The sequence below is a fragment of the Rousettus aegyptiacus genome, unplaced genomic scaffold (assembly GCF_014176215.1).
Source record: "Rousettus aegyptiacus isolate mRouAeg1 unplaced genomic scaffold, mRouAeg1.p scaffold_m13_p_4, whole genome shotgun sequence".
NCBI lineage: Eukaryota > Metazoa > Chordata > Mammalia > Chiroptera > Pteropodidae > Rousettus > Rousettus aegyptiacus.
Genome location: NW_023416307.1, coordinates 154,275,734 through 154,297,037, shown reverse-complemented (window position 1 = coordinate 154,297,037; position 21,304 = coordinate 154,275,734). Strand labels below are relative to the sequence as shown.

Here is a 21,304-nt window from a genome sequence, read left to right as displayed (position 1 = left end):
CTGGTGAAATCTGCTAGGGAGGATCAGAATGAAACTGAGTGGCAGTAGTTGATTAAAAATCCCAAGATAAAGGAAGTGGTAACAGGATTTGTCCCCAGAGAAGGGAGTTCATGAAGGGGACATTTCATATTTTATAGCATATGCTTACTTTAATACAAAAGTGAATTTTAAAGTGTTTAAATGTTCAACAAAATTATTAAAACAAACGAGTAGGAGTTTTAAGAAGGGAGTAGAAGGCCCCCCCATCCAAACCCTTCTTGTGAATAACACGGGAGTGGTTGACATATCCCTGGCGTCAGAGGACCCATCCATGAGGCCTCCATCTCACACAGTGGACATCCTCCACTCTGACCACCACTATTCCAAAGTCAGTGAGATACAGAGATAAGCTATGGACAAGGGAAGCAGAGATGAGGTTGGAGAGTGCATTAAGTGCCTGTATGGCCAACAGGCTCGTGCAAAGCCCTGTCCAGCCCTCTGCTCAGAGAAGGTTGTATTTCAAACTGGTATTTACTGTCCCCATAAGCAGCATGAAGCCATGGAAAGAGCCCCAGAAAGTCCTTTTGCAGGAACCTCCAGACCCACAGTTCTGAGTTGGGAGTAGATGGTTGCCATTCATTCATTCATTTGTGCCTTCTTCCAGCCTTAGGGAGCCTGCCTGGCACTGCGCTAAAGTGCCTTTTGGTCCAGTGAGATCAGGACTTCTCCTAACTGCCTGGGGCAGGCTGAGAAGGCTTCACAGAGGGGAAGTGCTAGGAACTGAGCTTCCTGAGTTAAAGAGTTTGCCAGGCCGACCTGGAGGGGAGGAAACACCAGGCCAATAGACTGCAGCAGTAGTTTCAGTGAGAAAAACTGAGGCTTGAGTCAAGGTAACCCCATCCAGAGAGGTGTACTAGATTAGAAGATTGACTCTCCATTTTAGTCACCTACGTGGTTCGAGGGACAGGAACGGGAGTGTCTTAAATGAGAGTTGCTACATCTCGGGCTGTGACCCCGAATGTCATTGTTTGGGCCAATAACAACAATTAGGATGTTGACAATTGATTTGGTGGGTAAACTAAGTGACTAGGCCGGGACTCCCCACCAAGCAGGGCTCGGGAGTGGTCCTGGTCCACGCAGTGAGATTTGGACAGGGGCCCCGCAGACTACTGAGCTCCTGGCCTGGCATCCGCGTGTCCCTAGCTTGAGATCTAGGCTGCTTGGGTCTACCCAGGAGCTGAGCTTTGGTGATCAGCACGGAGCGATGTATCCTGGGAGGGAAGAAGTGCCCGGGATTAAAGACCCGCTCCCCAGGCTGCACTGAGCAGGCGAAAAGGAAGGCGAGGTAGCCGCAGTCGCAGGAAGGTCTTGCCCCGCGCTTCGGGACGCGATCTGTCGGCCCCGGCTGTGTGAGGTCTGGGCTATGGCTGCGACGGATTAGGTCTGATCCGATTAGAACCTGGGCCGTCGGCTTCGCCCCCTTCCTGGCGCTGCCAGCGCCCGCCTCGCTCTCGTGAGAGGACCCCGGAGACCTCCCCGAGACACTTCCCCGCCCAAAACCCCGGCTGGCGCAGGGATCCGGGGTTCGGCTCACTGCCACAGCGCGGGCTAGCGCTGCCGCCCCCTGCGGCCCTTCGCAGCCCCGCCCAGAGCCTGCGGGTGTCTGGGCCCCCGCCTCTGTGCTCGCCGCGTGGCGGGAGGGTTCCTCGCGGGTGGGGGGCCCGTGCCAGCTCTCCACAGGGCGGGCGGGACCGCGCGACCCCGCCCCGCAGGTCTCCCGCCAGTGCACCTGTCGGCTAACGCCGCGCGCGGCGCTATGCGCCTCGCCACCGCGCCGCTCCCCGTCCGTTAGTCTCCGCGTCCGGAGCCGGGGGTCTGTCTGTCCCTCCGGCAGGCGGACTGAGCGAGGCCGGCGTCAGAGCTACGTGCGGCGGGGCGGGCGCGGCGGGCGGGGTGGGGGCGGCGCTGAGCGCGGCAGCGGCGGCGCGGGAGGCGGGGAGGTGCGGCGCGCCGGGGACAGCGGCGGACGGCGGCGGCGGCATGCGGCTTCTCGCGCTGCCCATCGTGGGCTGAGACGGCCGCAGCACGGGCGGGAGGCGCGGCGGCCGGCGAGCCGAAGGCGCAGCCAGCCGGGCGGACCGTGGACAGCGGTCGGGGCGCCGCGCCATGGGTCGAGCTGGGGGCGGAGGCCCGGGCCGGGGGCCGCCGCCGCTGCTGCTGCTTCTGGGGGCCACGCTGGTCCTCGTCGCTGGGGCCGCGCCGGGTAGGTACCGACTGCGACTGGGACCCCAGCGGCCTCCGCGCCCCACACTGAGCCAGGGTCCCGCTGGCTTCGGGTACAGGCGGAGTCCGCGAGCTGTGGCAAGGGGGCGGGGCAGCGCCTTGCCTGCGGCCCGAACGGGGGAAGGGGCGCGCGAGGAGGTGGGGGTCTTGGGGAAGGCCGAGGGGTGGAGGGCGGCCCCGAACAGGGTGTGCGGACCGAGGTGCCGGCCAGGGAGGGGTCAGGGTGGGCGGGCCTGAGGGTGAGACTTCGGCGCGGGACTTGGAGGTGTTGGGGGGCATGCGGATGCTCGTCTAGGGCAGGGCCTGGGGTGGGGCGGGGCCCCTAAGGGTGCGAGTTCAGGGCGGGGCCTGGAGGTGGTGTGGAGCCCTGCGGGTAATACTGATTTGGGGGCCGCCTGGTGAGCGGGTAGTGTCGGGGGTGGGGCCTCAAGCTCGAGGGGCGTGGCCTGATCAGGGAAACGTTGGGTCGTCTGCGCTCCCGGCTTGGGGGCGGAATCTGGGCGGGGCTTGCAGATGGGCGTGGCCTCGGGGAACCTTGAAGCAGCGGCTTGGGGTTGGCTGGGGTCTGGACGAGGGAGCCACGGGCGGGGCGGGGCGGGGCGTGGCCGGAGGTCCTACCACACGTGCGACCCTGACGCCCCGCCCCTCTCGCTCCTGCACGCAGCGCGCGAGGCGGGCAGCGCCGTCGAGGCTGACGAGCGCCTGAAGAGCGCCCCGGCGTGGGAGCCGCGTTCCAACGACACGCGGGAGAAGGCGGGCCCACCGGCCGCTGGGGAAGACGAGACCTCGTGGACCGCGCCCCACGGCGAGCAGGCCGTGCTGGGCCGTGGGGTTGGGCCAGAAGATGTGCTGGAGGCGTCGGCAGCGGTAACGGGCACTGCCTGGCTGGATGCTGACAGCCCAGGCCTGGGCGGAGTGACTGTAGAGGCTGGCAGCGGAGACACCCAGGCCCTTCCAGCCACTCTCTCTGCTCCTGCCGAGGCTCTCGAGCCGTCATCAGTGCCCCGCGCCATCCCTGAGGCTACAGAGGCCAGCGGACCCCCCTCCCCCACCCCTGGCCACAAGCCGAGCCCAGTCCCCGAACTCCCCAAGGAAAATCCCTTGGAGGTTTGGCTGAACCTGGGAGGAAGCACACCTGACCCTCATGAGCCAGAGCCCACGTACCCCTTTCAAGGCACACTGGAGCCCCAGCCGGCGTCAGATATCATTGACATCGACTACTTCGAAGGATTGGATGGTGAGGGCCATGGCGCTGACCTGGGGAGCTTCCCGGAGTCGCCGGGAACCTCAGAGCACCACCCTGATAGTGAAGGGGAGACCCCTTCCTGGAGCCTGCTTGACTTATACGATGACTTCACCCCCTTTGACGAATCTGACTTCTACCCCACTACCTCCTTCTACGACGACTTAGACGAAGAGGAGGAAGAAGAGGAGGATGACAGGGATGCGGCTGGAGGTGGAGACTTGGAAGATGAAAATGACCTTCCTGTGCCCACTGAGAAGCCCGGTCTGGGGGCCGGGACGGGCCAGCCCACCAGTCGGTGGTATGCGGTCCCTCCACAGCATACTCTGGGGATGGTCCCCGGCAGCAGCATTGCCCTCAGGCCTGGCCCAGGAGAGCCAGGCAGGGACCTGGCCCCAAGTGAGAATGGCACTGAGTGCCGCAGTGGCTTTGTGCGGCATAATGGCTCCTGCCGGTCAGTGTGCGACCTCTTCCCAAGTTACTGTCACAATGGCGGCCAGTGCTACCTGGTGGAGAACATAGGGGCCTTCTGCAGGTAAGGATGTGGCACACAGGTGCATGGGGGCTTGTAAAAGAACTCCTGACAAGTGTGAGGCAGACTCGGCAAAGCGGGGGTGTGACAGGCACAACTTCCGAGAGGTTGTGCATCCATGGGATTCCCAGGTCAGGAGATGCTCGCCTGGGCATCTTGTACAGAATTACTTCTTCACTGCCCTGCCTGTGATCTCGTCACTAGGAGACGTTCCTCGGAAATAAGATACTATGTTCCTCTAAGTGCTGTGTCTTTTACCCAATCACTGAACTATAAAGGCAAAATAAGAGTTTAGGAAACAGGTCTTTTACTGGCTTGAGGGGTTTTTGTTGGGGAGTTCTGTCTACACTGGCAGAAAGAATAGGCCCATTAACCTGAGTAGGCCCATAAACCTGCCCGGTGGGAAAGATCGCTGCCTAGCACTCCCTGTGGGCCACACGTGTGGTAGGAGGAGGGCCTGTCCCGCTGCGGGCGTGAATGGGGGGTGGGCATGTCAAGTTAGTTAGAGCGAGGGCCTCCTCTGCCGGAGCAGACCCAGCGAGCAGCCCCTCAGGCCATGTCGAGTGCAGTCTTTCCTGGCAGAGCAGACGTGGTGGGGTGTCTTACCTTTGGGTCGTGCCTTTTTTCCTCCCACCTTGATTTTTGTTTTCCTTGGAATACCCAGTCCAGATTGTTTTAAAGACTCAGAGAGTTCAGTGTCCCTAATGACATTGTCTGCAGCCACCATCCCATGCCTCATCAGTAATTACCCTCTACACCTGTCCTCACGGCAAGGTCGTTGACCTGCTGGAGAGCCCATTGGCTTATTCTGGAAGAATCGCAAGTCAGGGGCAGTCTGGGTAGTTTGCTTGTCTCCATCCTTACAGGCCCTGGAAGTGGAGTAGCACCCTCAGATTGCTCTGGGACTTGTTTCCTTTGGTCCTAGAAGTGGCATTTCTGTAATCTGGGTGTCTTTTTTGAGTGTTACTCCCAATGTGTCTTTTCCTTGGCCTTTTTGGAGGTGTGTGAAGAATTCAAATTCTGAAGCTCTTGATGTTCCGATAAAAAATAACATGTGGAAAGCGTGAATGTCGTGTCTTTGTCATCAGAACTTGAGTTCCAGTCCCTTCCCGTGAAGTCGTTTTCTATAAACGATGCTGTCATTAGAGTCACTCATGTAGAATGTGTCCACACAGTTCTGATTGGTGTTGTTGAGCCATTGCCAAAAAGAGGCATGTAATCAAGAAATCATCGCAGTAAGACCTTGCTGGTTGGTTAAAGGCCACCAGGAATATGGGGACAGCCTGTGTTTTTGCTCCTCAGACTTTAGTTGGGGGGCACTGTAGTGATGAAGTTAGCCTGGAGGCTGTGGAATCTCTGCGCAAAAGCATCTCTGTCATTCCACTGGAGGTCCGAGTTTTCACCTCCAAAGTCAGCTCCCCGTCAGAGTATGAAATTTGGAGCCCGTGATGCTCCTGGAGAGCTAGGAAAGCTCCCCAGACCTCCTGGAGCTCCCAGGGGGTTCCCGAGTGGAAGAGTAAGCCCGTCCTCCCTGAGCCGCATGACTGTGCGACCACGGATCCACCGTGGGTCCTGCCTCAGCAGGCCTTCTCCACAGGTCCGCCCCAGGCCCCCTTGCTCAGCATCCTTCCCAGGGCCACACGTGGGCCTCCTTACCAGAGATCCCTCCAGCTGTGTACACCCGGGCCGGCTTTGGCTCGGAAACTGCTTTGCATTCCACTCACAGGAGACTGCTGAGCCCTTAGTTGCAGACTGCAGTGTGCCTTTGTCTCTGTCACCCTGACCCACTGCAGAGAAACGATCAGAGCTATGGCAGAACTTCTCAGGAATAGTGGGTTAGAGGGATGGGCCCTCCCCGCCATCCTCATGCAGATAGCCTCCCCATGACTGCAGAGGGTCATTCGGAAAAGAAAGAATTCCCTGTTAGCCACGTCTCCCCACCCCATCCTGGGTATGGAGCAGCCAATTCTCCTTTCTCTTGTCTGTTATTCACCCTGAGGTTCATGTCCTCCCTCCTTTGCCTGCCTCTGTATCCTTCCACATCTTTCTTCTTTGAAGCAGCCTGGTTCCCATGGAAACAGCAATGTCATTGGAAGAGTTGGAGCCTGGGAATGTCCCCAAGGGCAGGAGAAAGTCACTCAACAAAAGGACTAAAACCCACCCGGAGGGTTGATTCTCACTAGGCTTTCATGACAGTTCTCATGGTGATAGGACAGGAAGCTGTAGGGCAGAGCGGTGGGTGCCGCAGGGGTAGGGGTGCACTATACATCCATCTTTGTGCCCGTCCTTGCCTGTCACTCCCCTCTGTCTCAGTGTCTGGTTAGCCACGCGAACCAGATGGGACTGCCCAGCAACAGGACAGGTTTTCGTGGTAGGGCGGATCCTCCTACTTTGTGCCATACCTCCTATTCATCTTTCTTTCATCCAGAGCCCCAGCTTGGGGGGTGGCGGCTGAGGGAATCCCGTGATTGTTCTCATCAGAGCTGTGAGGTGAAAAACCAGGGTTCCCGTCCTCCTCCGCGTGAATGACCAGCTCTCTCCGAGTCTCAGCTCCCGTGACGTACTCTTACGTCACGAACCTCAGAGCTGCCTGGCTCACTGCGTTGGGGGTGGGGGGGGGGGTTGTAAAGACGGGGCCAGAATATCAGCTGTAAGGCCTGCACGGGGTGGCGGCATCACAGCCCCTCTAGACGGTCCTGGGAACGGGACCGGAGCTAAGTGCTGGAGGCGGGGCCGGGGCCTGCGCGTCGCCGCGGTCTCACGCTGCCGCTGCTGCAGGTGCAACACGCAGGACTACATGTGGCACAAGGGGACGCGCTGCGAGTCCATCATCACCGACTTCCAGGTGATGTGCGTGGCCGTCGGCTCCGCCGCCCTCGTGCTGCTCCTGCTCTTCATGATGACCGTGTTCTTCGCCAAGAAGCTCTACCTGCTCAAGACGGAGAACAGCAAGCTGCGAAGGACCAAGTGAGTCTGCGCGTCGGCCGGCCCGCCCCCGGCCCTGCGGCCGCACCCCTCTGTCCCGGGTTGTGTTTGTCACGCCGAAGAGTCACACGAGGGTATCCATTCCTGCACAGAACGTGCTAGAACTGCAGCAGAGGCGAAGCCCCTGCGGCATGCCGCAGCTACCTGGCACCATTCTCCACAGCCCCACCGGGGCTGGAGGTGCTTAAGAAAAGGCATCTAGCATTTATAGGTAGCGACTCCCGGCTCCCGTCCCAAGTAAGTCCCTGTGCTCGGCGCCCCGCCCCGCCTGACCGTACCTGCGTCATCCTGGGTCTTTGACACCCAGGGGCCAGGATGAGGATTCCACTCACAAATCACCACGAAGTAACCCCAGCTCCCTCGAATCTGGAGGGAGCTCACTGCCAGCTCCTCCCCAGCGAGCACGGAGGAGAAAGGGGTTAGCGCTGCTCCGCCCCGTTGCTTTTCAAAGCTTGCAACCCCGGGTTTGCACAGAATGCAAGGAGCTTAAGGAAATCCTGTTTACCTCTCCGAAGTGGAATTTGGGGGGCGGAGGGTGCCAGGTCTGACTTCCTCTGCTGTGGATTTTAAGGGCCGCATGGGGACAGAGAGTCTCATTTCAGCTCTTCTCTTAGCAGAGGGGCGACCGTTGCCCACGTGTGATAATCAACACGCATTTGCCCTTTGAGTCCATGCCTTGAATGCTCAATCGTGACCTTACACACTGTGAGAGAATCACTCTTATCATTAAGTAGAGAACCTTCGGAAGTGTCACAAGAGTCACAAAAGGCGGACATTGGAGTTCAGCTTCCTTGGGGCCCAAAAGACAATTCGTGCAGAACTGCACCCACTACCTTTTCAATGTGTCGCCCTGCGCATCCCCTCCCCCTGACCTGAGACTCCCTCCAGAGAGTGTGACGGAGGGCCTTTCCCTGGGTCCTGGGAAAAGGACAGAACGCCAGCTGTTGCTCCTTTGCTGGGTGAACTCCTGCAACGCCCGGATGCCTGCAGCCTTTCAGCTGACCGCCGAGGGGCTGAGGGGGCCTCTCCATTGTGCCTGTGCATCGAGGCAGGGCCGTATCTGCGCACGTGATCCCAAGCCAGGAGCCTTGGCTCCTCGCTGCCCCGCCAGGAGGGGGTGTGGCGGGAGAGGTGGGGGACGAGATGGGACCACCTATCAGGACAGCAGCTGAGGGAGATGAGGGAGCAAGAGGAGCAACTCACTGCCAGGGAGGCGGAGAAGCAGGAGCTGCGGCGAGGGACGGGGCCTCCCTGTGCGTTTTGCACAGAGGATGGCTCCGGAACCCCTTCAGCTCAAATGCGGCCTCCCCGTTTCCCTCTGCAAACCTTTCCCAAGCCTGCTTTGGCCTCCGATTATGTGGCCTGTGCTCAATGCACTACAGACACCGCAGCAGTTTATTTAGTCTAAGATGCACATTTTCCCCCCCACATATTAACAGCTCTGAAATTGGACTGTGTCTTACAATCGCTGGCATCTGATAATCGCTGTTGGCCAGATGGCATTCATGATGTGGTTGTAATTGCCTGGCGTGGTCATAGCTGTTCATATCGTTGTCAGCTCTTTATCCAACGTTTAAGTGAGCTACTTCAAGTATATAACAAAAACTCTAGGTGGTAGGGAAGTACTGGATCGTGATTTAAATGGTAGTTTTCTCTTAGTGATACGTCATATAACGGTGCATCTTATTTATATATAGTTCACGGCATTTGATGAAATAAGAGTATTTGACCCGTGAAGCTTTTGTCAGGCTTGGCCATGATCAATTCGCTTACGTTTTCCCTTTTCTCTCCCACCCAGCAAATTCCGGACCCCATCTGAGCTCCACAACGATAACTTCTCCCTCTCCACCATCGCCGAGGGCTCTCACCTAAACGTAAGGAAACTCTGCGACACTTCCGTCCCCCCACCCGCCCGTGCCCGCGCCTTGGCTCACTGTGCTAACGTCGTCTGCGAGGTCACTCGTGTCTTCTCCTCGCCTCCCCTGCGCATGGCGCAGCCCCTGGCCACGCCGTTGGTCTGTTTTGGAGTGTGGAGCCACTCCTCGGAGCCCTGGAGATCGGCTCGGGGCAGCCGGTCAGGGCGGCGAAGGTGGGAATCAGGGCTTGATGGCGTATCACATCCTTGCCGAGCAGAGGCATAGGTCGTACAGAAGGTCTTTTTTTTTTTTTAGGATGACTCAAGATATTTAGCTTCATCTAGACTTTTGCAGTCTGATTTTTATCTTTCTACTTTCTATATGATGGAGAAAGACTGCTTTTATGGCTGTGGAATTTCCTGGCAGTCATTGAAGCAAGAGGTGGTCATTCTTTGGAAATGAGTGGAAAAAACCTCTGGGATGGCTGGAAAAACAGTGTCCCTGGCATTGCCTGAGGCCCCGAAAAACTAAAGGCTTATATACACTGATTACGGCCGAGGAGGGCACGGAACACTGAGAGAACCATAAGTCTGGGGATGAATTCTGTTCTTAGGGGGATGGGCTCATAAATATCACTTGAAACCCAATAAAAGGTCCCGACAGACCATTTTCTTAAGGCCCCGGCCTAGTGCGTTGTCTGGACCAGACTAACCAGCAAGATACTGGGTATCATCAGAGGAATTTCAGAAACAAAGCAGAAATCATCCAAGCCCCAAACTGTGTCACATTCAAACCCAAGAATTCCACATGTAGCGCAGGCTCCGTACCCCAAGGTACATGTATCGTTACACACATAAAACTGAGACTCTGCAGGGGGAAACAGTGCAGTGTAAGAGGAAATTCGAAGACGTTCTTTGACATAATGAACCATACATAGAGTATCAGAGCTCCTAGGAGCCATTACAGTGTAGGCCAGCGCCATCCGGTGGAACTTTCTGGGCGGTAGAATGTTCTGTAGCCGCATTGTCCCTACAGCAGCCAGGAGCTACCTGTAGGTAGGTCCTGCCGTATCAGACACCACAGATCGAGACCATTGTCTCCTTTCTATAGGCGGGGGAAGAGTAGCCCCCGAGGGGGAGAGAGAGAATAAAGGTAAATGAGACTTTGGTCCCCAAACTCGGAAAAGGAAAAACTCAGCCTCGTGGAGGGACGAGCAAAGGGGTTAATTTAAATAAGACTCAGGACCGTTTTTTAAAGTCTCCGATATAAAAGGTAGAGAAAGAACAGACATTATTTACTTGGTATGCACCAATATGGTACTAAGTTCAAGATGGGAACACTAGCCCAGGAAACGAGAACGCCGAGGCTCGTCACCACGGGACCTAGGTGGCGCGAGGACAGGCAGGGTCTCGCCCATGTCGGGACACTGTCCCCGCCTTTCCCAGCCCCCGTCAGTGACACTTGGTCGACCGCAGGGTCTGAGTCCCGCCGTCTGATCTGCCATCCCATCTGGGCGGGGCTGCAGGTCTGACCCCTGCGGTGGCTCCTGCAGTCAGGGTCCTCACTGTCCATGGAGGACGGGGGCCCTGGGGAGAGTTTCCGGCTTGTGCATTTCCGGCACCCCAGGAACGGACGCCTTTCCTCTCCGTGAAGAGGGAAGGGGAGGACGTAGCTCCTCCGGGAGGCCTTGGGCGCGTGGGCCAGTGCAAGGGTTTCCACTTCTTGGCTGACCCAGCTTAGTGGAAAGCAGGGCATCTGCCCGTGAAGGCTACCACTGACCATGAGTTCGGACTATGGCAAGCAGAAAACGGAGTGGAACAGGGGTGGCCAGCCGCAGGGGACCGTGCCTGAGAAGGGCCACGGGTGGTCCGGGCAGTACTCAGGGCATCGCGCAGGGCAGTGCAAGACGAGGCCCTGGTGGCCTCTGGCCCCTCTTGGGTCTTGAGGGTCATTTCCACCTGGCATCCTTCCCTTGGCTTGTGCCCCAGGGGACATTCTGTCCCCTCTGCCCAAGCTCTGAGCGTGTGAGGGGGTGACTTTCCTGTCCGGCAGAGAATGTACTAGCAGATTTTCTCCCTTCATTCCTAATTCTCTCCACCAAGCCCAAGTCAGACACAATCACGTTCAAGGGCTGTGGGCACTGACGGTTAAGACAGTTGCCACTTTATTATGAAGCGAAGCCCTATCCATTGCTTCAGGCATCACACTGATTGCTTAAAAGTGAGGCTGGCGCCCGTTGAAGGCGAGAAAGCGTCCAGGTGAGCCGGGAGGTGGACCGGGGGCACTCAGATCAAACCGGCCCGTGTAGTCCCTCCCCATCCCTTTCCCGGCACCCCTCGCATTTCCTTTTTGGTATTGGTGTCTCCTAAAATGTTGGAGAGTTCTATTTATTTTAATAGAGGGGTGATTTCTCTCCCATCAGTGAAGTAGATTGAGTGGGTCATTTTCCTACCCAGTCCCAGTCATCTCTGAAAAGCCACACTCTGTCAGACCAGAAATGAGCTGCTCTGCGTCTGCGCTGGGGGGAGGCTCAGCTGCTGGTGTCTGCGGTGCCTGCGGCACTACCCCCCCCCCAGCCCCTGTCAGTCACCTCGTGCCGCTCCTCGCCTGCGCCCTCCCGGGCCGCTGACCCTGCAGCCGGGGAGCCGGGGAGCCGGGCGCGAGTGGGAGCCCTTTGTGTAGCTGAGCTGCCAGCCCCGGAGGCGTCCGGAGGAAAGGGGACCGCTGGCTGCGGAGGTTCGCAGGTGTCCCTGGGGGATGGCGAGTGTGTAGGAAGCTGGACACTGTCCAGGTGCACAGCGTGACTGAAGTCACCGGAAGTCCTCGGGCGAACTGCTGGGTCTCGCAGCTGTCCGCGGAATGTCGCGGCTATGACTCGGTCCTCCTAGACTGACAGACCTTCCAGGATTTCCCTTTGCTGCTGGGACTTGTCCATGGCGCCCCTTAGAGCAAACCCCCTGTTTAAATCTGTCTAACTTCTCAGACTCTGCTTTTCCATGTCTTTGGTAAAGCACCGGGAGCTGCCCCTCCTGACCGAGGTTTGTGTTTGGACAGGGAGGGGTCCAGGTGGAGCCCACAGTACTGCCAGGCTGGAGGCAGTGTGCCAGGAGTGGGGGGCACACAGCACTTCCCAGGACTTATTTGAGATGGAGGTCCTGCTCGTTCGTGGTGACGGCAGGCGCGCCTTCTGCTGAGGGAGTCCGCAGCCCTGGGCGCAGTAGGGTCGTGCTCTGGGGGACACATCTGGCCAGCAGAGCCCCATCTTGGGTCAGACCCTCGCTCACCCGTTCCGTGTGTGGGCGGTACTAGCTTGTCCAACAGCGTGGCTTGATACCTGTACTCCTTATTTTTAGAATGCAGTTCGCCCACTTGTTGGCCCAGAAGTCAGTTTCCTCATCTGTCCAAATGCCCTGAGCCCTCGCGGGGCCGGGTTTAATCTGGGCGCCCACATTCCCGGCGTCACTGGTCTGTAAAGACTCCCTAATCCACTTCTCTTCACATCATGAGAATGTCCCTGTGCCCCCACAGACCCCCAAAGAGTGTATGATGTGGGGGGCAAGGGGAGAGCCGCAGACAGAGATTATCTTGAGTCTTATCCTCGTAAGAGGAAAGGCGAGCGTAGGCCGTCCAGTCTCTGCCATCCAAGGCGCTCTCCAGGGTCTGCAATGGCCCAGCCCTCCAGCGTCCATGCCCAGCGCCCGATCCTTCGAAGCGTGCTGATTACCTCGAATTTTGGAAGGGGTTAAAACAAGAAGGGTCTGAGCCGGCCAGTCGGATAGGGACATTCTCTGCCCTTCTTGCCAGCCATGAACCTGCCTGCATGGTTACACAGACTCTTTGATCAGCAGAGTTCCAGTAGCCATTTGGGGCACCCAAGAAGGAACTGAGGCCTACTGGGTCGCACTGGGCATGACACCCCCCCCCGGGGGGGCCTCAGGATAAAGAGCAGTGGGCAGACCGGAGTTGCCGCGGGCATTCTCCGGACGCCCAAAACGCAGGGTCGGAGGACTCTGCGCTGGTGTGGGCCTCCTGAGAACCTGTGACGCACAACTGCAGTCCCGGTTCGGGAGCCGGCGGAGGGCCGCAGGCCGCGAACACGGGGAGGCGGGGGTGGGGAAGTGGGGGGGCACAGCAGAGAATGGCGGGTCATCGGGGCCTCGGACTCATCTGGGCTCACACCGAGGAAGCACCTTGTAAGTCAGCGTCTTTTTGGTAGATAAACTTCTGCGGGTAAGAGGCTCACACGCCTCTGGGCTCCCGTCAGGATGTGTACTTGCTGTGGGAGAGGGACCCGAGCTTTGCCAGGAGAAGCTCTGTGCCTGACCGTGGCCCCATACGCGCCCGCTGTCTGCAGTGGCCAGCCCTGTTCCTTGACCACGACCTTTCTGTGAGAGCAGAACTCACGCGCACAGGGCCGTGGGAGGGGGCGGCAGGCCGGCCGGCCGGCGTCCCACCAGGTGATACTAGAGGGACCGGGCCAAGCATTAAAAGGGGCTGTTTCTCCCCGGTCTCTGTCAAAGAGAAAACCTTGGACCGACCTACAGTAAGGGTCATGATCCAGTCACCTGTCCAGTTGTCATGTCTCTGGCCAGTGTTTTTGAGGATGACTTTCCTGAAAAGTAGCTGCTAGTGAGTCGCCTTGGTTCATTCAGGTCTCGGAGTTTTCTTCCTTTTTTTTCCACTTCTGCTTCCTTCAGCCAGACAGAAAAGCCCAAGCCCATCTTCTCCTTCTTGTCCACTCCCCTCACCTTTTTTCCTCTTCCAGGATGATCCTGGTGCTCCCCACAAAATCCAGGAAGTCCTCAAGTCCTGCCTGAAAGAGGAGGAGTCATTTAACATCCAGAACTCCATGTCGCCCAAACTGGAGGGTGGCAAAGGCGACCAGGCGGACTTGGAGGCGAACTGTCTTCAGAACAACTTGACCTGAAGCAGAGCGAGAGGAGAGGACCTGGGGGGTGGGGCGGGGTGGGGGGCGGCGGGAAGAAGCGTGACCCCTCTTGTACAGAGTCTGTTTCTCGTAACCATTTGTTAAACTCGTTTCTTTTTCCGATCTCATGGCATGCTTTGACGTATTTTGTACAGGAGGGTGAAAAACAAAAACAAAACAAGCAAAGAACTGGAACAGAATTTCACACGTTGGGTCGTTCGTCTGTGCCGTCTGTACATTGCTTCTGCTGCTGTGATTTCTAAACCTATACCGTTATTCAACTGACTTTTTTTTTTGTACTTTGATCCACCTTTTTTTGAAATACCAGTAAAAAACAAAGTTCTTGAAATAAAACTTTTTAAAAAGCCATTTTCCTAATGTCACTGTGTCCACTCCCTACCCATTCTTGCAGTTTAAGTTGAATTCTTACCTTCGTTGAAGATGTATATTTATACGTGTTTGAAACCCCTGTGTATTAGTCAGGTCGACCTCGCATAACAAAACGCCACAGACTGAGTGGCTTAAACGATAGACATCTTAAAAACAATTCTGGAGGCTGGAAGTCCAAGGTCAGGGTGCCAACAGAGTTTGTTTCTGACAAGGCCTGTCTTTTTGTCTCGCTAACGCTGTGCGACCTTCACACTGTGTCCTCACATGGCCTTTTCTCTGTGCGTATTGGGAGAGAGGGAGTGAGAAGAGAGAGAGAAAGAGAGAGAGAGGGATCTGGTCTTTTTCCTCTTCTGATATCAGGCCAGGGCCCTACCCTGATGACCCCATTTAATCTTATAGGCCCTACCTCCAACGCGGTCACATCAGGAGTTAGGACTTTAACACACAACTTTTGGGGAGGACACAGTTTAATTCATGGCAGTTTGCAGCAGCTACTATTAAGAATACTCTTTTCTTCTTTCATAGATATTTATTCAGTACTTACTCAGCCAGGTGCTGTGCTAGGTGCCAGGAACGCTAGTTGAGTGAGATGGACCCTAATCTCAACAAGTTTAACAGTGTACTTGAGAAACACACTTAAAAACAATACAATACAGGGGTCCTTATTGTAATAGAGGAATGGACAAAGCTGTGAGAGTTGGCATTATGCGTTCTGGAAAGCTCAAGAACAGAGGTTTGAATTGGACTTTGAAGGATGAAGAGGCTTTTCAGGATGATACAGGAGAGGCTATTCAAGACAGAAGGAAGTCATGCTACGTGACTAGAGATTGTGAGATGGAAGGGTCCTAGGCGATGAGGTTGGAAAGGGCAATTTAGGACAGATTGTGCGGGGCCTAGGATGCCATTAAACACAGGGCCGAGGCAAGGTCAGATTTATTTTCGAAGATACCTCTGAAGACAGGGACAAAGGCAGAATGGGGATTACAGCAACCCAGGCAATCAGTGAGGATGGATTAGAGAGAGAGTTAAGAGTTCGAATAGCCAGAATTACTGATTACTGGGGGAGTTTTCTAGAACTTTGCCTGTGTACCATCTGTGATAATTCCAATAACGAAGCCCTTTGAGTGTGTTTCTCTTGCCCAATTTCTGTTGGCTCTCCCCAATTTGTCTTCTCATGTGCCTTATTTTATTTTGTGCTGGACATTGCATTTGAAAAATTGTTCGTAGAAATCTTCTGAGGTTTAGAATAAGTTCTTCTCTGAGGGAGGGCTTTTGTTTGCTCCTGTCAGGTGCCCGGGGGCACTGGAATTCTGGGATCACATTCCTCCAGCTGCAAGGTTGGACATTTCCCGGACAACAGCACTACCAGGCTGTGCAAGGGCTGGTGTGCTTTTGGCTCATCCTGACCCTTGGGACACAATCTCTGGGTTCACAGCCCAAGGCTAGCAGTGGTACATCAGTGCCCCACCTTTGGTAGGTCCTGTACTCCAGCTCCCCCGCCCCCAGCCCCGCAAACTTTCAGAAACACAACTCATCGTTAGTCACCTCTTCCAAGTAGACGGGTGCCTCCAGGGAAGAAGTGGCCTGAATGCCACAAGCGGGCTCACCTGTCTGGATGCCTGTCCTCTCTGGGATGTCAGCCTAGTCACTCTTTAGTATCTTGTTAGCTCTTTGATGCTTCTCAGATATTTGCATAACTTTTGGGTTGTCCTTAGTGGAAGGGTTGATCTAGTTTACCTAGACTCCCATTTACAGACAACAGAGGTCCTCTGTTTTCATCTTGGGACTCTTGCCCAGATGGCATTCAGCTGGTGCCGTGAACTCAGTCTGCTCTTTGCTATTGGATAGGGCTGCATATTGGGATGTTGGGTTATGGCCTGTGTGCATTACGGATTCCCAACCTGACCCTTATCCACTTTGGGGGATCGGCGTGGTCCTGCTTAGGACTTCCCGTACTCGTGAATTAGGGGACAGGCCTGTCTTTCACGGATAGGTACCTCTGGCTCCTTTCATAAGGAGGCCCAGTCAAGAGGGATTGTGTGTGAAAGCACTTTGTAAGTTCTAAATCCCATCCAGACACACGGGTTTGTTAGTATTGTGTTTTGTTTTTCCCACGAGAGTATTATGCAATGCAGATCAAAGCCCTTGGCTCTGTTCCGCCTCACAGCACATGCAGGAGGGATGGGAAAACCCAGATCGGAAGGGGAACAGGAGGCAGCGCCGGCCTCATGAATAGCGTTACCAGACGCTGCCAAGAGTCTGACCCAGAGGAGGAGCCGACGTGTCGGAGTAGGATGTATCGATGTCTGTCTGCGCCAGCCCTCCTTCCTGCCCGAGTATTTGTGCTTCTTGGTGATTGCGCCCCACAGGGCCAGCCGGCCTCTTCTCCGGGGGCCTCTAGCTCTGCCGTTAGCTCCCTCGCCCGCCCCCACAGTGACTGCTTGGCCCTTGAAGTATCCCCTTCCGCGCCCTGCTGCTTTCGAATGATGGTCCCCAGATTCCTTCTCTCTGCTTTTTTCCACCCCACTCCGCAGCCCCATCCTGTGTTCTCCTCTCCGAGGAAAGGACAAGCTGAAACATGTGGGGAACTTAGGCATCCTGGAAGAAAACTCATTTGTCTAGGGAGCCTCTTGTCACTGATGGGTCATTGCACTCAGGGGAAGTCCAAGTGCGGTCGGTGTTGAGCCGTCTGTCCACACAAGGCATGTTCTTTACGCATAGGCTACAGCCGTATTACTTTCCCGGGGCTGCCATAACCATAACAAAGTACCACAAACCAAGTGGCTTAAAACAACAGAAATGGATTCTCTCGTGGTTCTAGACCCTCGAAGTCGGAAACGAAGGTGTCAGCGGGGCCATGCTCCCTCCGACGGCTCCTGGCTCCTGGTGGCGGCCGGCGATCTTTGTCATTCTTTGGCTAGTGGTTGTATCACTCTAGTTTCGGCCTCTGCCTTCACGCACCCATCTTCCCTCTGTGTCTGTGCCCTTGTTCACGAGGCCTTTCTATAAGGACACCAGTCATTGACTTTAAGGTCCATCCCCACCCTGATCCAATACGATCTCATCTTAACTTGATTACGGCCATAAAGAACTTTTTGCAAATAAGGTCACGGTCACAGGTATTGGGCGTTAGGACTTCGATGTATCTTTCTGGGGGACACGGTTCGACTCACAACCATGCTTTACTATTTGCAATACATTTCCACATCCATGGTCTCATCGCATCCTCACCAGAGCCCGGACACTGGGTCTCAGGACTGTTAGCCTCGATGACGATAGCAGAACCCAGGCCTCGGACCTCTATTTCGGTGTTCTTTTCTCCGTGCGCCATCACACTGTGGGCGCTATTTACAGTTCCTCGTCTCTCCTCATGTAGTTCATGGATATGAAGAGGTTAGCCTGTGCTCTGAAAAGCGGCACTAAACCCTGGACTCCGAGCTCAGAGCTAGAGGCCTCTCCACTTACAAGTCGAGGACCTCTGAACCTAAGGATCTTCATTTGTACAATCCTGACCTTTTCACAGGACTCCCTAGGCGTCGAGGATATAGTAAGGAACGAATGGACCCCAAGCCCTGCCTGCTGGAGTTTACTCCTCAGTCTCATGAGGCCATACAAGGTAAGGCATTCGAAGGCAATCCGAGATGCAGAAGGGGCTGTACCAACCCAGCCTCCAGGCCCAAAGGTAAAGGCGAAACCCAGCAAGGGTATAAAGGTGGCTTTGCTGGTCAAGCGAACAGTGAGGTGTGTGACCAGCACCACTGCTGAGAAGTCCAGCAGAGCCTCTTCCCTTAGGCCACAAGCTGGTCGCAGGTATATGAGAAGCTTAGGAGAAGAGCGGGAAACTCCACTAAAGTGAGCTTGGAAGTAATATTGTCTCTTGAGTGCGTAACCATGAGATTACCCAACGTACGTGGAGCAAAGATATGCAAGGGTCCCCTACAGAACCAGCTGCCGGCCGGACTAAGCAGTACCCTGGCCAAAGGGTTGTCAAAGCCAAAAAGAGAACGTGTCGATCGGAGGGGTCAGCCTCCTGGTGCCCATGTGCCCGCGAAGGTGTACGCCCAGCAGCAGAACCGCTGGGGTGGAGTTTAGCCTACCCTTACCTTTACCAGACACTGTCAAAAGTGGTTGTACCAAGGAATAGCTCCCACCGACAGTGGGTGAGAGTCGTTTTGTCCCACATCATCATCAGCACTTGATAGTCTCACATTTTCGACTGTAGCCACCGGGCATGTGGAGGTGCGTAACTGAGATCTTAATTCGCGTTCCCTAGTTAATAGTGAGATTGTGCCCCTTTTATTACGTTAATTAGTCACCTAGGTTTCTGCTTTTGTGAAGCACCTGCTTAACTCTTCAGCCCATTTTTCTCTTAGGTAATCTTCTTCTTCTTGACCCACAGGTATTCTTTATGAGCTCTTTTATTAGTCATATGTGTTGCAAATATCTTTTCCTACTCTGTGGCTTGCAATTTCATACTCCTGATGTTAATTTAGTTAATACTAAAGTTAACTTTTATGTAGTCAAATTGATCGATCTTCCTTTCTGGTTACTGAATCATGGCCGAAGAGTGGCTTCCACCTAGGAGGCTGAGAGTCACATGAGAATGTCACTTGCACCCTAACAGCAAGAAAAAGCCAGAAAACCTACTCAGTCACAGCTCCTGGAGACCATCAGAGAGTGAAGATCACAAGGCAGCCTGATCAGTTGAAGTCCAAAGGTGACAAACCCCTTCAGAGTCAGAACACATGAACTTTATCCAAGAGCATGAGGCAGCACCATTAAAGCAGGAAAGAAGACAGTCGAAACATTAACGAGTTCATAAAGGCAGAGTGTGAGCTGGCCTGACAGTTCAGAATCCCCAGGGGCTCCAGAAACAAGGGTTGTCTACAGCCATTCACAAGCTGTTTTCCACAAGCCTCCATGGGATGCTCACAAGAACAACAGGGAGAGGAGAGGAGATTAGAGTATTCCAGTTAGCACGGGAACAACACACCACCCAATTCCCAGACCCTTCTAGCGAAGTAGAAGCCTTAAGCTACTGGAAACCCTCCCGTCCCCATGACCAGGAAAAATGAACTGCCTCTGGGAGAGGGAAAAAGCCATCCGCCTCTGCAGGAGGGGCAGGCAGCCTCTCCCCCACTATAAGCCTTGCTTTGAAAAACTGCCGGGGGAGTAGCAGGAATTCTTCTGTCATAGCTTTCAGGCAAAGGTGTGAGGGAGGGATAAAAGCAAACCCATACCCACCTGGGGCAGGGTGGGCCCAGACCCTGCACTGAAACAAGGTCTGCTATCCCTGAGAGAGGAGCAAGAAGTCGCTCCCACCCAAGTCCCCCCTCAGATACAAATCAGAGTTTGGCTGGCAAGGAAGGAAAGGAGCAAGAAAGGTAAGACTCAGGTGCACCAGGTCTGCCTAAGACTGAAACCGGTTCAGGAAAACGGAAAGCTGCCCCCACCATAGCCCTCGCCCTAATTAACAAGAGCAGCTTACTGCTAGGTGACTGGAAAAAAAGAGAAGAGACCCTCCATCTCTGAGGTTCCCGAAGACAGGGCCTGCTGAAAATGGAATGCAGAAGCACCAAGAAAACACTCCAACCGCCCTTGGAGGAATTATAGCAACGACGTAACTCAAACTCAGTGCTATCACCAAGTTGCTTGACTCAGCCCCTATACTGTGAACCTAACGGAAAAAGAGACATGCTCGTCTCCCAGCATAAATGCTATTTACCTAAGTCTCTACTGTTTTTGTTTTTGTTTTTGTTTTTTTTTTACACACAATATCTGGCATTCACTAAAAACTTAGAGATAAAAAAGAAGGGGGAAAAAAAAACATTGTCAAAATAATAAAGGAATCAAAACAACCAGACTCAGAGATGACCCAGATAGCAGAACTATCAAAGACTAATTACTGTTAAAGGATCTAGTGGAAAAGATGAACTATATGCATAAACAGATGGAGAATTTGAGTAGAAATGAAAACTACAAAAAAGGAATCATGATAATGCCAGAAATAAACAATAACAAAAAGACTACAACAAAATCAGAAATGAAGAATTCCTTTGACTATATTAGTAATATACAAAATAGACTTCAGTACAAGGAACATTGTATAGATAAAGAAAGACATTACATGATGATGAATCAGTTCATCAAGAAGATGTAACGATTCTAAAAGTGTATACCCTTAATGACGGCTTCAAAATATATAAAGCAAAAACCGATTGAAATAAAAGGAGAAATAACTAAACCACTTATAGTTGGAGTTTTCAACACTTCTCCCTTAGAACACAGAAACCAAAAATCATTAAAGATACAGAAGACCCACCCTGATCAGTGTGACCTCATATCAACCAACTCGATCTAATTGACCTTTTTAGAACACTCCCCCCGCAACAGCAGAATACACGCTATTTTCAAATGCACATAGAGCATTCATCAAGATAGATGAGATTCTGGGCCATAAAATAAATCTCAAAAATTTAAGTGTATTTAAATCAAACAAAACATTTTCTCCGATTACAATAGAATTATTTTTTTTATTTGGTTACAATAGAATTAAACTAGAAATCAATAACAAAAATATTTGGAAAACCTCACCTCCAAGCATTTGGAAATTAACACATTTTGACTCGTGGTTCAAAGATAAAATCGCAAAAGAAATAAGGCCATTTTTAATAAACTAAATGAAAATGAAAATGCAACAGATCAAAATTTGGGGAACACAACTAAAGCAGTGTTTGGAGGGATTTATAGCATTAAATGCTGTAATCTTATTAGAAAATTCCAAATCAATGATTTAAGCTTCTTTCTTAATACTAGAAAAAAAGAAATCCAAAGGAAGCAGAATGAAGGAAATAATAAATATCAGTACTGAAATCAATAATATAGAAAATCAGAAAACAATAGAGAACATAAATGAAACCAAAACTGATTTTTGAAAATATTAGTAAAATTTGTAATCTCTAACAGACCATTTGAGAAAAACAAACAGAAAAGAAAAAAATGACGTATGATCAAGAATGAAAGAACAGGTCATACAGCGCTACAAATAAATCCTACAGACATTAAAACAATAGTGACGGAATTTTATGAATCATTTGATGCCAATAACT

General features: G+C 53.6%; 1 protein-coding gene across 1 annotated transcript; it reads left to right on the top strand.

The window, feature by feature from the left end:
* The first annotated feature begins 1,977 nt into the window (after positions 1-1,977).
* On the top strand, positions 1,978-14,459 carry CSPG5 (chondroitin sulfate proteoglycan 5). The gene is made up of 5 exons (XM_016149806.2): positions 1,978-2,242; positions 2,927-4,040; positions 6,816-7,004; positions 8,821-8,896; positions 13,644-14,459. The coding sequence occupies exons 1-5, from the start codon at positions 2,146-2,148 to the stop codon at positions 13,803-13,805; spliced, it is 1,638 nt and encodes a 545-aa protein (XP_016005292.2). The 5' UTR covers positions 1,978-2,145; the 3' UTR covers positions 13,806-14,459.
* Positions 14,460-21,304: the final 6,845 nt, after the last annotated feature.